General features: G+C 35.5%; 2 protein-coding genes across 2 annotated transcripts; one reads left to right on the forward strand and one right to left on the reverse strand.

The window, feature by feature from the left end:
* The first annotated feature begins 939 nt into the window (after nt 1-939).
* LOC136205494 (protein EMBRYO SAC DEVELOPMENT ARREST 30) lies at nt 940-7,614 on the forward strand. The gene is made up of 11 exons (XM_065996103.1): nt 940-1,269; nt 1,361-1,598; nt 1,710-1,803; nt 2,993-3,063; nt 3,143-3,231; nt 3,340-3,583; nt 4,637-4,749; nt 4,955-5,045; nt 5,342-5,470; nt 5,886-6,439; nt 6,721-7,614. The coding sequence occupies exons 2-11, from the start codon at nt 1,431-1,433 to the stop codon at nt 7,157-7,159; spliced, it is 1,992 nt and encodes a 663-aa protein (XP_065852175.1). The 5' UTR covers nt 940-1,269; nt 1,361-1,430; the 3' UTR covers nt 7,160-7,614.
* Nucleotides 7,615-8,207: 593 nt separating this feature from the next.
* Nucleotides 8,208-14,451, reverse strand: LOC136205495 (syntaxin-132). Its single transcript, XM_065996104.1, has 13 exons — nt 14,169-14,451; nt 13,364-13,462; nt 13,154-13,210; nt 12,732-12,780; nt 11,370-11,458; nt 11,222-11,295; nt 10,602-10,644; nt 10,439-10,499; nt 10,299-10,324; nt 10,046-10,123; nt 9,262-9,342; nt 8,605-8,670; nt 8,208-8,513 (listed from the first exon to the last, which is right to left on the reverse strand). Exons 1-13 carry the CDS (start codon nt 14,184-14,186, stop codon nt 8,340-8,342), a joined length of 915 nt encoding a protein of 304 aa, XP_065852176.1. The 5' UTR covers nt 14,187-14,451; the 3' UTR covers nt 8,208-8,339.
* Nucleotides 14,452-18,428: the final 3,977 nt, after the last annotated feature.

An 18,428-nucleotide genomic window follows, 5' to 3' on the forward strand; every position in this document is an offset into this window, starting at 1 on the left:
TGACCCAATTTTGTAATTTTTCCTTTTATATTTTGTGCACTAGGCCACAAATTTTGGAGTAAAAGGAGTAAGGATGTAAATGGGGCGGGGATTGGAGTTCCCATCCCCGTTCCCCGACTAAACGGAGAATCCCCATACCCGCCCCGCGAAACAAATAGGGACAAAATTCATCCCCGTCCCTACCCCGTGGGGAATCCCCGACCCTGCAGGTATCCCCGTTTACCCATTTAAAATTTAAAAGAATATATAAAAAAAGAAATAAATGAAAATAATAGAGAAAAAGAAAGAAAGAAAATTATTATAAAAAAAGAAAGTAAGAGAATATAATGAACAAATAGATATAGAGTGAAATAGAGGTAAAGCATTTGGATCGGATTAATCATAGGTTCAAGTTTTTCTATACGTATTTTTTATTTTCTATGATTAATAATATGTTATCGGAAATTAAACGGGTAATCCGTCGGGAATCCCCGTGGGGCACAATACGGGGCGAGTTCGGGGATCCCCGTGGGACGGGGATACCCTTTCCTATCCCCGCCCCGTTCTTACTAACGGGGCACATATTAGTTTCCGTTTCCGATCTATTATAAAACGGGACGCTCCGTCGGAGACGGGTAATCCCCACCCCATTTATATCCCTAAAGAGGAGTACTCTTTTTAATTTTCCTTTTTTATAGTACATGGAGTATCATCTAATTATATTTATTACTTTCTTGGTTATTTTGAGAAAAGAATTTTGTAAATATTTTGTTTCTTTAGTATTATTATTATTTCTTGAGAGAGTGATTATTTTGTTCTTGAAAAGAATTAAATCTGAACATATTTTGGAATAGAAAGACAAACACAAACATCTTTTTCAAAAGAGTAGCGCGTACAAACAGCAGAAACTTTTCTCTTCTCAGAATCCCAATAGGAATTTTATAATTTTTATTTAATTTTATAATTAAATAAAAACAAAAATAAAAAACTACAGAAGCTTCTTTCTTTACCTGCTTTCTCTCTTTCTACAGATTTGATTTCCCATTTTCCTCATCCATGTTACCTTCCAAATCTAACATCGTCTTCCATCTTCATACTTATACTCTCTCTTTCTCTTTTCTTAACCTTCATTTCCTGCTCCTCCAGGTTTCCAAATCCTTAAGAATTACCGACGCCAACACTCTACACGAGAAATTCGGACATCTCCGTTTCTTCAATTTCTCTTACTTTCAGCTGTCACTTAGCCCTAAGATCTGTTTTCTCTGAGACTTACAGTCTTTCACTTTACAGGTAATGTACACGTACCATTACATCAATTTACTTTTTCTTTTTGGCGATTTCATGGAATTCGAATTCGACTTCTTCTGCATTGGGATTGTAGGGTTTTAGTATTGGGATTTCCTGATTTTCTGCTGCTTTCGAATCCCATAAGTAGTTTGGTATGAGTGAAGATGATTTTCAAATCGAAGATAAAATGGATAACTTTGTTAGTATTGATACTCTCTACGGGATCTCTAGTTGTTCACCTTTCATTTACCAAGTTTTCGAGGTCCAGTTTGCTTTCCTACTCAACGAAGAAGGACGGCGCTCTCCATTTCCCTCCCTTTTCAGATAAGCCGGTCAGCTTTACATTCATTTTGTTGCATGTTAATTAACAAATCTCTTTGTGAGATGTATTCTGAACTACTGATTGTTTTCGTTTTGATTATATGTTGTTGGTGATTTTGCAGAATGTAAGATATGTTAGAAATGCCAGGTTATGGGGAGTTGTGAAGCCTTTACAGTCATTGCAGCCTTATGCCAACCCAAGAAGTAGCTACCCTGGTAATAATTCTACTGATGCTTCTTTTTTGTGATTGTTTGTTTGTGTTCTGTCTTTCCTTAATGCGTTTTCTGTTTCCCTGCTTGCTATTGCATTCTGCATCTACTGTGCTGGACAGCTAATTGCCTCATAATTCCTGAAAAAGGTTATTAGGTTCTAGAGCCTTAGCTTAATTTCATTCCATTATTTGATCAGCGATTATGTAAACTGTGTACTTTGATGTAGATAGGTTCTTGCAAATCAATTATTAATGATATAAGTGGTTATTCATACTTGATTTAGGCACTTCTTTGTGGGTTATGTTAGTCATGGAATCCAACTCAATCACAATACTGTTTTTGATAGATGCAGGAATATGCTTAAGTTCATGATTCTACTATGCTAGGTTGTTCTCATTAATTTTAATGTAAATATCATACATAAATCTTTCATTCTTAACGTTGGAGGATTTCACTTATTCCACTGCTAAATTCATCTTTAGGTAATTGGGTAATCATTTCAGTTGCTCATATTTCTATTGGAGCCCTTATCACGTTGATGTCCTAATTACTTAATGCCTATTCTTTTAAAAAGGATTTTTTTTTGATGAAATGTAAAGCAGTTAGGGTGTATTGCTGCCTTGGAATTGTGTTCTTGAATGCATGATTTGTTGAAGCATTTGCTGCTGAATAATTAAGATAATTTGTTGGTGACTATTTAAAGTTGGAATTACACCTGAGATATAGGGAGTACAAAATGTCTTCATTGAGCATGCTTTATGGCCAACCACGATGTGCAGTGCACTTTTATCTGCTCTGTTCTTGAGACAGTTGTCATTCTGCAATTGACTTTTTTGTTGAGTCCTCAAGTTTCAATTTTACCTTACATTAGGAAATTTTAATACTACTATTATTGGAGAAATCGTCAATATGACTTAAAATAAATGAATTCAAGGCGCAAGCAAAAAAAAAAAAAAAAGTAAACCGTTAAAGGGCTTAATAATGTATTTTGTTTTTTCAATATCATGAAACTTTATTATAGCATGCAATGTTTGAGGGACACTTCACTACATTAACGGGGTTTTAGTCTTTTTTTTCTTTTCTGCATGATATTTGAAGATGGCTCTTTTTTGTTGTCTCATGTTTGTTTTTAGATGGACTAATGAGCTTGATCTGTATGTTTCTAAGTTCTTTTGTTGTTTACTTTTTGCAGTTCGCAAGGAAAAGAATAATGGATATATTTATGCTAAAATTTTTGGTGGATTTGAGAGGATAAGATCTGTGGTATGATTTATCTGATGCATAAGTGTCGCTTAAGCTTAATTTCTGGTGGAAGTTGGTAACATTTTTGTTAATTTTCTAGATCTGTGATCTTGTCACCATATCCAGGCTTCTTAATGCTACTCTTGTCATTCCAGAGATCCAAGAAAGTCTTCGATCAAAAGGCGTTAGGTAACTTGTGCACCTAATTTAACAGTTCCTGTCAATTCCTATGTTGGCATAAGCTTATGACTTTTTTCTTTATTTTGCTTTCCCTCCTTTCCTCTGGCTATTATACAGTTCCAAATTCAAGAGTTTTTCCTATATTTACGACGAAGATCAGTTCATTGCATCACTTAAAAATGATATTGTCATTGTGAAGAGCCTGCCAGAGAATTTGAAGGCAGCTAGGAAAAGAAATGAGTTACCAACATTTAAGCCCAAAAGCACTGCATCTCTAAATTTTTATATTAAAGATATTCTGCCTAAGTTAAGGAAAGCCAAGGTTATTGGACTGGTGGTTGCTGATGGAGGATGCTTACAGGTAGTTAAATGTTTTTGTCTGATATACATTTAGTTGTTGCTACAAAAACTACTCTTTACTTCATAAAGAACAAGTCTTCTAGAAACTAAAACTGCAATAGAGGAAATCCTGTTGATTGTTTGCTTTTTGAAACTCCTATACTTATTTTGTAGTAAGTAATCTAGTTTGTTCACTATATTCTCATCTGTATCCCTAAATTGTAGTTTTGAAGCTAAGTGGCAATACATCCTAAAAGAGTTACTCTAGTAATCCTGCTATTAATTGTGTTTTTGGCTTCTTCAGGAGATACTGCGTATGTATTATTGTCAAATCATATATTCTAATAGTTTTGATGATGATAATAATAGTAATAGTAATAATAAAAATAACAATTTGCCTAGATGGACTATTGATACTAATAGATATTTATGTTCTATATTAACGTTTACCGTTGCGCCAAAAAATTGGCAGGGGAAGGCTTGCCCCCAATACACCCTTGTGGTGGACCCCTCCCCGGACCCTCACTTAGCGGGGACGCGTAGTGCACCGGGCCGCCCTTTTCTTTATTACTAATCAAAATATGATATGAGGCAATAAGTCTTTTTTTTTTCTAGGAAATGTATAATTCTTTGATGTTTTATTACGTTAATGATTATCTGTGAAGCTGGCTCCTGCTGGCATATTTCTCAGAGGATGCTTTTAGTATTGGGCTGATAATTTTGAATGTATGGATTACTTACGAATTGTGAACATATCTCTCTCTTTTCCCCCTTTTGAATTATATTTGGAGACCATATATTGTCTTACCATAAAATGAAACACTGTCCCTGCATTATCGATGATGCTATTGGATTTATTGACCCTAGTCATGTTCTTTTTTGTTATTTCTGTACAATTGAGGGCCATCTCATTGTTAACCCTATGGAAATTTTGTTGCTGTCTGGTGGTCCCGACTCCTTGTCTTCTATTGTTGACCTTCTCACATGTTGTAATTATGATTGATGAATTTGAGGTCTAGGAGTTTGAACATCCATGTTATGCTGTTATATTCTCAAAAAATTGTTTTCTTCACAGCCAATTCTTCCACCTAGCATGTATGAGTTTCAGAGGCTCAGATGTCGAGTTGCCTTTCATGCTCTTCAATTTCGCCCAGAAATTCAAGTGCTTGGTCACCAGATGGTTGAGAGGTATACTTTCTCTAGCTTGTCTTTCTGCCAGAATCTTAACGAAGAAGACAATTGAATTTTAGAGATGCAGTTTGTATTGTGTTTATATGAGGGAAAACTAAAGAGCTGGTCACCCATCTTGAAAATTAAGGAGATGGCTTGCATTTCAGCAAATATTTGCATGCAGATTTTGTTACCCTCTTTAAGACTTTTTCTACCCCTGCAGGTTAAGAGGAAAGGGACAAGCTTTCCTTGCGTTTCACCCAGGGTTGGTGAGAGACACATTGGCATACCATGGTTGTGCTGAACTTTTTCAGGCTAGTTGTTTAAGCCTTCTTATCTCTATTTCATTGCCAAGAACTAGTGTGGCCATTTTGCAATTCTGAGTGATACCATTGGAGTTCATAATTTATTCTATGCTTCGTATGTTTTACATATAAATTGGTCAGTGAATTCAGTAAATGGCACTTCAATATATACAAAAATTTAATAATAATAAAAGATAAGGAAAAAGGAAAAGAAAAGAATGTCTAATTTAATATAATAAAAAAGAATAGTTCAATTCAATTGTTCCTAATTTTCCTAACTATATCTTGTAACATGGCAATTTCAGGATATTCACACTGAACTCATACAATACCGAAGGGCTCAAATGATCAAGCAAGGGATTCTTAAAGAAGAACTTAGTGTTGATTCACATACACGTAGAGATAATGGCTCATGTCCTCTCATGCCAGAGGAGGTATGTTCAAGGTTAAAACTGTCGGATCCAGTTTGCTTGTTTCCTTATCTTTTCAGGTCTAGACTGTTGTTAGATTACCTTCAAAGTGATGGTGCTCCTGAGAAATTCAGTTTGTTCCTTGCCAAATTCTGTACATATTGAATCCATATATGTTTAGAAGAGTTAGATGGCAAGATATAGAAATTATCAAGTAGTGTTATCTGTGTTGTCCTGTGACCTAGAGGTCATGGGTTCGAGTCTTAGGAGCGGCCTCTTGCCACAAAAAAAAATGGAAGGGGAAGGCTTGCCCCCAATACACCCTTGTGGTGGGACCCCTCCCCGGACCCTCGCTTAGTGGGGACGCGTAGTGCACCGGGCCGCCCTTTTTTTAGACGACAAGCTTTTTATGCTTTGATTAATAGTGACAATTATGCAGATTGGACTTCTCCTCCAAGCAATGGGCTACCCTCCCCACACAATAGTTTATGTGGCAGGTTCTGAAATTTTTGGTGGTCAGCGTGTTCTTATCCCTCTCCGAGCCATGTTTCCTAATGTGTTGGATCGCACTTCACTGTGCAGCAAACAAGAGTTACTTGACTTGGTTGGTCCAGAGGCACCTTTACCTCCAAAATCTCTTAATTTACCTCCTCCCAAAAGTGACAAACAACTCCAAGAAGAATGGAAGAGGGCAGGTCCTCGGCCTCGCCCTCTTCCCCCTCCTCCTGACAGACCCATTTATCTGCATGAGAAAGAAGGATGGTATGGCTGGATCACTGAGACTGATACTGAACCAGAACCTTCACCAGTGGATTTGAGGAGTCAAGCACACAAGTTACTCTGGGATGCACTTGATTACATTGTCTCTGTGGAAGCTGACGCATTCTTTCCTGGTTTTAATAACGATGGAAGTGGATGGCCTGATTTCTCAAGCTTGGTAATGGGACAACGTTTGTATGAAAGTGCTGCTTCTAGAACATATCGACCAGACAGGTAAAGTGGCATGAAAATGCTATTTTGAGTTAAGATTGTCATAAGATGTAGTAAATATTGAAGTTTTATGTTGAAAGCATGAGTTGACATTAATCATATAGATAATCACTGTGTTCACATTTTGTTCACATGTTTGCATCATGTATTTGCAATATTGTCTTTCTTGTGTATTTCCTTTTATCACTTTCTATTTATTTCTTTTACTTATTTTGTCTACTTTTGTTCAACCAAGTAATTATTATATCTTCTTCATATTTATGACACAATGATTCTTTAAACAGGAAAGTTCTTGCAAAACTGTTCAACATTATTAGGGACAAGATGTATCATCCCAAGCATAACTGGACACTTTCAGTGAGGGAGCATCTCAACAAAAGCTTGAGTGAAGATGGCCTAATCAGGCAATCCCTTCGGTCAAAACCTATCTCGTTTCTGTCACATCCCCTCCCTGAATGCTCTTGTAGAATCTCTTCTGCTGATTTTCAGACTCCGGTAGAGGGCAAGGATGGTCGGTATCTATTTGGTGGTGAGGATAAATGTCCAGAATGGATGCAGCGTGGACAAGAAACTACTACCTTGGAGACAATGGAGGCAGAAGTTAAAACTGTTGAGATTGAGTCGGAATATGAGAATGACACAGTTCAAGATTCTGATGAAAGTGGTAAGAGTAGTCTGACTCTTGCTATGGATCAAGATGACGAATGGGACCCAAATGACTAGAACTGGATGTGAATAGATACGAGCTTTTATCTCGAAATTGGGACTCATCATTTGGAAATATTTTTCGGGACAGGGAATATCAGAAATGAGGCGAAAGTCCAAAATCATTTTTGTTTCAGGGCTCCAACTTAGTTTTTGAGGGAAATAAATTCAAATTCATTCATTCCGATTAAATTTAAGGGCACCAAATACAAGAAGTTCTATTCTTTTTTTAATGCCACAGCAACAAGAAAGATGCAGTTATACAGTATAGCTGATTCTGACCTGAAAGTGAAGAAGATGCATAATAGAAGAGAGATTTCATTTTAGAGGTTAGCAGGTTCCATTGAGTTACACTTGATTTTTTATTATTTTACTACTGATTTGTTTGTTCCTTTGAAACCCATGTTTTTGGGCTCAGTGTAAAGTTCCCAAAGAAAAATGAAGCAATGGAAAAATCTTTCATTGTTATAGTATATATTAGCTTAACTTGATTGTGGATTGGATGTTTATAAAGCAGCAGCTAGAGGTGTTACTGATATTGCAAATTGAAGAAACTCTGCTGAAAACGGATAAGGTGATGAATTGTTGAAGTGTTACATTCTGCCACTCAGTTCCGCGTAAAATGGCATTTGTTACAATATTGTGCTTCTCAGATTACTCAAAGATTAAAATTATCCTTTTTCGAAAGGGAAAAGTGCAAAATACATATTTGTGAACCCATAGTTACTATTGTGCTACGTTCCAGATGTCTTCAGTCCATTGCTAATGTAATAGAGCAAGCGAATTGACGATGAGTTTGAATTGACGATGAGTTTTAAATTTATACGCTTTTCCTTCTTAACTCATAAAAGTTGACAGAAATATCCTATTATCATCATACATTGACATACATTGACAGAATGTGGATAGTATATGGTATTTGCTTATCAAAATAATCCCTTAAGCTTTCCTTTCCTTTATATAGATATATAGATTAAACTTTTCGTCTTAAAATTGCAAAGAATTAGCTTCCAATTTTAGGATTTTTGTCGGAACAAAAGATAATCAGCAATGAAGCCAAAGAAAATAAGAAAAACACTAGCTTTATATGTGTATAAAGAAACAAAGAATAATATAATACATAATAAAAAAAACCAAGGAAATTTGTCATGAAATTAAGGGGCAGGAACTGAACAGCAAAGCAAAGGGAGGGTTAAAATTAGGCACCCTTGTTACTATTCCATGGCTTGATGACAGCAACAACGATGATTATAACAATTATAAGAAGGATCATGATAGCAATGCACATCCATTTCCTGGAATTCTTTTGCAATGACTTTGCTCTTTGAAGAGCAGTATTTCCTGACTGCACATGATCCACTGCACTTGAAACCTATAACATACATAGTACACACTCAGGGCTGCCTATAATATTCTACATATTATCACACAGCTCTCATGTTTAAGTATTCAAATCCTGTTACCTGCAATTCTATGTTGTTAAGCATTTCCCCTTGTGCATCCACCAAAACTGCCATATCCAGAAACACCTGCACACAACCCACAATACAAAATATTATACACAAGTCCAGCCGTTCAATTGCAGTGCTGGTAAGTTTAGATTATGAGGCTTTTCATTCAACACTTTGCAAAGAAACAGTCCTTTCAACAATTTCCTTCATACAGCTATTTTTTTTTTCTTCTTTTTTTGGTTTGTAGCTTCGAGGTGCGTCAGCATCCTTATAGAGGTGGCTCCTCTCCGAATTGAAATTTACATTGTAAGCTCAAAATACACAAAGGTTCATCAAGTATTAGAATTTGATTGCCAAACCACAATGCTAGTTCAGAGGAAATTCTTGCTGCCAGATGTTAGATGCCTGTTCCTGTGAAGTTAAAATTCCTGGTTTCTTTTCATCTTCATAAGTTTGCTATTGTTTCGCATTTATACACTCCGAGTCTGTTTGGCAATCCAAAAGTCGTGCTTCGTGAAACGATTCGTGCATGTTTATGATCAAATATAAAGGTGTTGCTTTAGCACTTATAACTACCATATATGCACATTATTATTTAAACACAAATTAAAATATATGCTATGTTGATGAACTACAAAATTCAGTGCTAAAACAATTAACATAAGATACCTGTTGTAATTCCAGAAGTTTCCCCTCCAAATCTCTGACAGCATCATGGCGCACTTGAATTTCGGCCAGAGTATCCATTATCTGCAAGCTCGATACAAAGACAAATTTAGCATATTTACAATTATAGCTAAACCATTCTATGAATATATTACTTTTCCCAGAAGAAACATAAATGATATTTTAGCACAGATAAGGCACAAGTACATTAGTTAACAGACACAATACTGGGAAAGAAATATAACATTTACCCAGTGAAGGAAATGAAGAAAACAAAATCTAAAATTAAAAAATATAAGGTAAGTTCTAATTTTCATTCCCCAACAATTCCTCCTATCTCATTCTTTCGATCAATAATAGTGAAGTGCATATTCAACTACAACCATGGAAAAGAAGGAAAAAATACAAAATGGAACAAAACGAAAAAAGAGGGGATATACTGAAATTCAAGTCTACTGCCAAATCTCATTCTTAGCTAAACAGATAGTTACTAGAGGACGGAGAGAGGGATACGCAATTTTGAGGGTTTTAGTCGAACTTTTTTTAGGTACCCCTAGAGGAAAAGGAAGAGTACTGAAACTTATGGAAGGAAAGGGAGAAGAAAACGATACAAATACTTAAAAAATCTTACGAGTGTAATTCGTATCCTGCTCCCTAGTGGCTTTAGGGTTTCTATGAATACCTCACCCAAATTGTTGTCTAAAAGAATTCTTAGATAAAACAGTCAGACTGTTTCCTGATCTCCCCCAAAAAAATAAAATTAGTGGAGAAGAAAGGAGGAACAAACCTGGCCTCGCCCTTGCTCCTGTATTGCTTTCTGGAAAATTTGTTCGCTATCTCCAGTTTCAATTAATCTCTCAACTGTCTGCACATATTGAATTTAAGATGAGCTTAAAAGAAATATGAAGTCCACTAACCAGTGGAAAAATGGCACAAATAAAGCCCACAAAATGAAGCAATGATGCCTTGCTCTATGAACAATGAAGGAGGAAAAACTAGAAGTAAAATAAGTTTGCTTGGAAATGTTAAAAAAAAATCACCTCTTCATCTGCTCTTGTTCCCGTCACTGCAAATGACGGAGACCAAAAAATAGGAAAATGAACCAATTGTCATAGAATATACAGACAATCATCAAATATAAATAATACGGATGGATGAGCAATTAATGGAAGGTTCAAACCTGTAAAGACACGCCTCTCCACAACCTCCCGATACTCTTGATGGATAATTTCCCTTAAATGCTGCACAGTTTACACATGCTCAAAATTGAGCCAACAAATAGGAATAGCAGTATGACACACTCATTCAAAATCAAATAAGCAGAAATGAGTCCAGATTGCTACCTGAAAATCACCCATCTTATCTTTCAACTTCTTTTTCAAGGCCCTAAATGATATGAAATAATTAAAGTCAGATCCAAGTTATTGACCACTCCTATTATGCCCAATAGTTTGGATTATTGGTTGGTAAAAAAGACCTTGACAATTTGTTAGAAGGCAAGAGAATGATATTTGCTTGTCATCTTACCAATGTATGCAAACTGCCAATATTACTATGTAACCAACAAATTATCCTTTTTCTTTCAGGTCTGACCAAGTAGGAAACTTCACAAGTTTCAGGCAGAAAAATGTAAACCCTTCCAGAACCCCCAAGTGAAGAGAAATTAGAAAATACATATAGGAAAGTTCTTATGCTATACGTTAGTTAGACTTCAAATGATATAATTTTGTCTAAGCTCTCAATAGAGAAAGAGTTGAATGCTAAATTCAACCAAAAAACGTGCATGGTTCACATCCCAAAGTAAATATGATTTTGTCAAATTTCTCAGAAGCTTTTGAAGCATATTGGTGAGAATTACAACATCAGCAGGAACATCTGACAAACCCAGGATGAAGTATATATTAAAGCAATTTATAGGGGGAAATCTACAAATATTCAGAAGCAGAAAAGGGAAACAAATTACATTGTTGTTGCGGTTCTTGACCGGTCTACACCTGTTCCTTTTCCACATCCTGGCTTCTGCCTATTCGTTAAATTCTGAACCACATAAAAGAAGATAATGCAAGCCATCAGCAGAATGAAAATAATGAACAGAACAGCAAGTGATTTACCTCTCTGTCAAGTTCCTCAATCTTTGACTTTACTGAACGAGCAATTTTCCCAACTTCATCAACATCTTTCTCCATTTTCTGCTTGATAGCTGCAGACAGAAACCAGATCAATAATCAATATAGATGGTTCATAAGAATGATAATAAACAATAGACTATGATAAACATGGGAAAAGATGACAAAGAGGGTATCTTGAGAAATAAACTGAAGTGACTGGATCGATTGACTCATGGGCAGATTTTGAATCTGTATACTAAAAGGCACAAGGGGACACATGGATCGTTTCCTTGGCAGTTTTTGAGGCCATCTATTGGTGAGGGACAGGTGCTGATAGTTATAGAGGGTATGGGGTGAGCAGCAGGGATAGTCTTTTACACGATTAGAGAATATTTGGGATAGATTATCAATGAAGTCCATATTCGAATCTTGTGTGCTATGCTGTTGTTTGTCAAAAAAATTCTATAATGATACATTAAAATTATGCCAACAAAAGAAAAGCAAGAGGGAAAATAAAGCACAAATTAACATGGACTTATCACTTGCATAGGCAAGATTTGCAAGAAATGATATAATAGGATGGGATGTGCAGAATTATTAGGGTGGACTGTTGAGGAATGAAAACATTGCTATGATGTGATTGTGGCACCAATCAGAGAAAAGCATGGTCGAGGGAAATTGGGATGACTTCAACATGTGAACTCTTTTCTAGACCAGCAAATGAACTGATAATACAACAGAAGATTAAACACCTTGAAATTGTATGCAGACAAAAAATGAGGAGGTGGAGTTGAGATAATATGAATGGTAGTAGTGAGAAATATTTAATGGCCGTACATTTTTCTAAAGCTGTAACGATAAACTTAATGGAGGAAATGAATCCATATAACTGACTCCACCTAGTTTGGGATTAAGGCTTTTTTTTTTTATTCGAGATGGATAAAAAAGACCCTCGCATAAACTTAGAGAATGCTTTCACAAGTCCAAGTATAATGTAACATCAATGACAACCATGAGCTAGATGTCCTTTAGTCCGTTTTATATTTGGAGATAGCACAATGCTTTGGTCTGTTCTGAATTTTCAAAGTGAATTCATAATTTTTATAATAGTTTGACGGATTTATTCTCCTATATTCACTATATGCAATGAATTCCAATCATTGCATATTATTCAGGTTCTCTAGCCATTTGAAATAAAAACTAGAGAACATTTTCAGCAAATTTTATTTCTATTGTCTTTTTTAATTTGTATCGATCTTTCACTTTTCTCAGCATAACAGAATTATATTGGCAAACTACAAAAAGAGGTTCATCCGCATTTAAAAGAAATGCAAAAACAAAACAGAAACAGAAGTTGAAGATAACCTTTCATCGCAGGAGCTTTAGTCACAGCCTTTGATTCTTCATTTGCATCCTGAAAGCAAAATTAAAGGATAAATTATTACCAGATGCAACAAATTGCAAGATTTTCTGGTCATGTAAGGAGTTATTCTTACAACTCCATGAAAAAGCGTGAAATTAGAGATGGACTAAATCCAAGAAAGACTACACATTGAAAAGGTCTTACAATTTTACATACTAAGATTTGTTCCAACTTCAGTCCAAAAGTGTACAAAACAAGCAGCCTGAATTGCCATTATTGTTTAATAGTGTCTCAGCTTGGGGATTTGGCAACAAGGGCCTAGCTTAATGGACACACTGGATTTCTAGAAGCTACACTTATTAACTAGGACAAATGAAATCAGAACAGATGAAGGGGGGAAAGGACAATTAGAAAATATATATACCTGGAGCTTTTTAAGTAGCTTGTCCAGCTTTTCATTTTGCTTCTCAATATCTTGAACCTGTGAAAATAGGAAATATGGATATAATGGATACTAATTGACCTTAGGTGAAATCATGAAAAAGGCGAAATATAAATTGGATAAATTATTACATCAGAAAACTGAGGAACAATGAAAACCCTATGAAGAAAGAGAGTAATGAACATGGAGCACCTTTTTGAAAAAATTATCCAAGCCCAATTCTCCAGAAGTCATCCCCATCTCAACATCTCCTCCTCTAGCACCCTGACCACGAGGGATCTCAAAAGATGCCTGCAAAAGTAATCAAGCAAATTACAGGTAAACCAACTCAATCTAGACATAATTTGAAGACTCTAATTTCTGGGTTTCATCAGTGAAACCTTAAACAAACAGATGATGATGATAACAAAACAAGGATACTAAACAATCGCCTTCCTGGAAAATTAACCTTAGCAAAGAAATGAACTCTTGACAGACAACCAACTAGCTTCTCATGAATTCAAAAATTCATTAGTATTCAAAAGAGGTCAATGAATGTAATACATTATTACAGTACCCACTGTAATCACGTCCGTACAAAACTCTTAACTGACTTAAAGTAAGTAGGAAATCTTAGAGCATGAATAGAGCATTAAGGCACTATGATTTCCAGATTAGTGAAAACGCATCTATGGACTCAATATCTTCATGAACTATCAAAGAAAAATTAATTAATGGAAGCAAAAGGTTCAGTACCCAAGGGTTTCAAACCATAAAATCCATGTTAAATAGTTCATATTTGTTTTCTTTTCATCGTTCCTGCACTTTCCCAGCCACCAAACAAAACAAAAACAATGAGGTTTTAAACTAGAACAAAGACTATAATCAAATTTTTGCTATAGTCCAACATATGATGGATCCAACTAAAAAAAATCACCCAGATCAACAAAAAACAACAAGAGCATCAAGCAAAATGAAGAAAAAATTGGAAGCAGAATGAGGAAGAAAAGAAAATTACAGATAGAAGGTCGTTCATTGTCGAAGAAGAAGCTGAGAAAACCCTCCTTGTCTTCTCAGAATAGAATGCAGAAAATTAAAACTAAAATTAATAGGCAGAAGAAAGGATAAAAGAAATCAATAATGCCGTTGATGTGTCTGTCTACAAAAATTAGGACCTGGTTCAGACGGAAACCAGGTCTTAATTTGTTAGAAATTCAGAAAAAAATTCCAAAACTCTTCTGTTTGTTGTTCTTCCTAGAGAGAGAAATTGATCGCTGTTGTTGAAAGTATGGAGAGAGAAAAACCGCGAAGGCAGCTTCCACTTTTCGGATGAAATCCTGTATAAAGCGTAACACTGTAGCACAATATCTGGACCGTTCAATTTCTTGTGGGGTCCTGTATTTTATGTTGGAGCTGCTTTTTACCGTTAATTGTTGCATTAGTTCCGTTAAAATTAGTATGAAAATTCAAAAAATTATTAGAATGATATTTAGAGGTTTTTTTTTTTTTTAATTTACATGATATTAAAAAAAAAGATTCGAAGAATCAAATTAACAGCGAAGGAATATTTAAACAATATTCTATGATTGTTGATGAGTTGGATAAACTGCATGTGCTTTGTTTTCAAGTAAGCTGAGGAGAAACAGAGGTCGAGACGGACTTTGGATTGGGTTTCTTTGTTTGCTGATTGGATTAATCGTATGGAGTTAATTGATTTGGGGTTTCAGGGGCCTTGGTTTACATGGTATAGAGGTTCTTTACTAATAACGAGAGTGACGTGTCGCTTTGGTCCTACTGGGTGTGCCAATTTTTATTTGGCTCTTTCGTAAAAGATGCGGGCGTGCCAGATAATTATAATATTCTCGAACTATGGAATAAAATTGCGTCTAACTAAGGCTTTGTTCTTTATCACTGAAAAAAAACTGAACTGAAATGAACTGAATTCTACTGAAACTGAAATAATAATATAATCCTTTAAAAATAGTAATAATTAAAATAAAAATCTTATAAAAATAATAATGGTTCTAATAATAATAATAATGAAAAAATAATAATTATAAAAAATAATTATAATTATAATAAGTAATAAATTACTGAACTGAACTGAATACTACTGAATTGAACTGATTGATACTGAAACTAAGTAATAAAGAACATAGCCTAACTTTTAATTGTCAAACAATTGTGAAAAATAAAGAGACTGTAAAATTCATAAGGATTCGATTATCAAAACGATACCGTCCTTACAAAAATTATTAAAGAACAAATAAAATAAAATTATAATGGAAAACTGGAATGAATTTGAAATCTGAAAATTAAAACTAAGAGTGAGAAATTTAAAATGCTAAAGTCTAGAAAGAAATTACTAGAGTTTTGCTTGAGTGTGTGTTGAGTTGTCTTTCTCCATCGTGATTTCTGCCTTTTATAGATGTTGGGACTTCCCGTTGTTTCCACCAATCCACATTCTCTACTATATCGAATAAATGTTCCACTTTAACTTCCACTAATGATTGATTCTGACGCTTTTCATTTTCCTGCTTTTTAATTAGCTTATAAAATACACATTAAAAACCTTAAATAAACTTCTGATTTCCCTTGATTTACTTTAAGTCTCCTCTGAAGTTCGTCATAGAAAGTAGCTTTCCCCCGACACACTCTTGGAAAATCTATTTAAACGTTGTTAGCGATATTCTGCGAATATGCTAATTTCAACATTGTCACGTGTGATTAGGGTGCGGGCGTGCCGGAGAAATTATTTCTCAAGCCAAGGCTCGCCCTCTTGCCAAATAAATTGGCAGGGGAAGGCTTGCCCCCAGTACACCCTTGTGGTGGGACCCCTCCCCGGACCCTCGCTCAGCGGGGACGCGTAGTGCGACCGAGCCGCCCTTTTTTTATTAAAGACGGTTAAGTTTGTGGAATTGCGCGCCAAAACTTAAAATCTAAATGAAGCGATTGGCGAGGGATGCAATGATTGAAAAAATCCCTCTTGGGTCTCTAACGCCGTTATGAAAACTTTGCTAGATAAATTATTTTTATTTAAGCTAATCGTATAAATTAAAGACGGGTAAAATAAAGAAATTAAAGGTGCGAAATTGACATGAGATTTGGTGAAAAAAATTGGTATTTTATTGATATGGATCAAGGTTTGAATACATATGTTCAAAGTAAACATGAAATTGAAATTAATTACAATCGAAAAATTTCTATACTAAACATATAGATAATCAATTGAATTGTGGAAAAAAACAAATCAATATAATGAATTGAAATGCAATAAAAATAAAATTGAAATTCAACGACAAACTCGGAGCCACACTAGCTATCTCGGCTGGACGTTGAACTTTACTGTCGGCTTGAAGTCCTCGGGGCACCACGGTCGGTTGGCACGTGTGGAACTTGATCTTGGCAATCTCAAACGTGTGGTAGGCAAAATGGGGCAGATTTAACATTTGACTTCGGAAGGATCGATTGAATGCTTAAGAACCCGGAATTGGATGATTAAAAAGGCTAAATTTAACTTCGGAAAGTCAAGAACAAACTTCTATAATCGAAGGCTAAAACGGACTCTAAATGGGCGAAATTGAGCTTTGAAAACAAACGGACGAATCTGGAAAATTTTGGAAACAGAGTAGCTAAAACAATTTGGGCCATAAAGATTGGTTTGTAAACGGAGTTTCTGAACACGGAATTAGGAAAATAAAAATGATAGATTGAATTTCAGGACGTCAGGAACAACTTTGTAGAAGGGATTGAAAGCAAAAAATTATTCTAAATGGACGGAAATGGACTTCGAAAGTAATTGGACGAATCTGGAAAATTAATTTAAAAACAGGATTCTAGCTAAGGATTGGGCAAACTAAGGGCTTAGGAATGCTAAATTGGATTGAAAAACTTGGAAAGAGACTTTTGTAACTCAAATTAAGGCTAAAGGAAAGCTAAAAGAAGGAATTAAAGCTAGAACAAAATGAAGAACAAAATGAAGAACAAAAGGAAAAGACTAAGAACTTACATATAGCATTGAGAGAGACACTTTAGGAGGGGATTTGTTTGTGTTGAGTGAGTTGTCTTGAGTTGAGTGTGAGAGGGTCTATTTATAGTTTTTTCGAAGGGCAATTAGTATCATTTTTCACCCCACTTTCCTTATATTTCTCTCATAATTTCACCATAAAATGACACCTCATCAACTAATTAACATTCCATCAACCAATTCCTAACTTCCCTCAACCTCTTCCAACTTCCACCTGTTGAAACACATTTCCACATGATTTTGATTTGACAAAATTATTTAAGTTAATCCCATGATTAAAACAATTAAATTTAAGTGCTTTGATTTAATTGTGCTAATGTGTTTGTTCAATGTTGAGTATATTATCTAACGAGAACAGGAACTTAAAGACTATAAAAGAAAGACAGAACAAAGTCAGCATGAGCAAGTCACACAGCGGAAGCTGAGTAGAATGCAACTCAGCTTTACGAAAGAAACGTCTTCTTCAGGAAAGCTTGAAGGCGAAGCTGCGGAGTCAAGCGGAGCAATATTCAAGTCGCCGATAAGTCAAGCTGAGTGAAAATCAAGTCAGTGTCCAATTATCCATCAACTTGTGAGACAAAGTCTGACACAATTCAGAAGCCTCGAAAATCCGTTTAAGGACCTTTTCGAGAAGCATGGACCGTCTGACGTTTGGCAAGAAGACAAACCTGGCGCTAGAAGACGAACCTGGCGCAAGAAGACGAAACTGGCAAACCTGGCTCCTGCGCAAATCAGAAGATAGGATTGGCCTACGGTTCTGGAAGCTGACCACATGATGACGAAGAAGACCGTTCTTCTCAACGGCTATGTCGGATTTTCAAATCATTGAAGCTTTAGAACTCACTATAAATAGACAAGCTCTTCATTTGGATTCAAACACACATACAAAAGAGAAACAAACAAGCAAAATCTTTACTAAGTTAAAAGATCCAAAAGAGAAGCTGTCTGAATAGAAAAAGCAAGTTTCTTACACCAAATTCCAATCATTGTGTAAAAGTCTAGAGTGAATTTTATTCATCTAAAGTGTTCTTCGTTTTGTGAGAATAATCTTGTATCAATTGTAAAGGTTAGAAGAGTGAAGCTGAGTACTCGGTTATAGTACTCAGTGGTAGAGAAATTCTGGATACTCGGTTATAGTATTAAGTGGTTGATAGGATTGAGTAGACGAATAGAGGACGGTACTCTTGCATACTCAGTTGCTATTGTAAACGGTTTGTGCTCTACTTTTAAAGAGCTCAGTAGTGGATTGAA

The sequence above is a fragment of the Euphorbia lathyris genome, chromosome 9 (genome assembly GCF_963576675.1).
Source record: "Euphorbia lathyris chromosome 9, ddEupLath1.1, whole genome shotgun sequence".
NCBI classification, from domain to species: domain Eukaryota; kingdom Viridiplantae; phylum Streptophyta; class Magnoliopsida; order Malpighiales; family Euphorbiaceae; genus Euphorbia; species Euphorbia lathyris.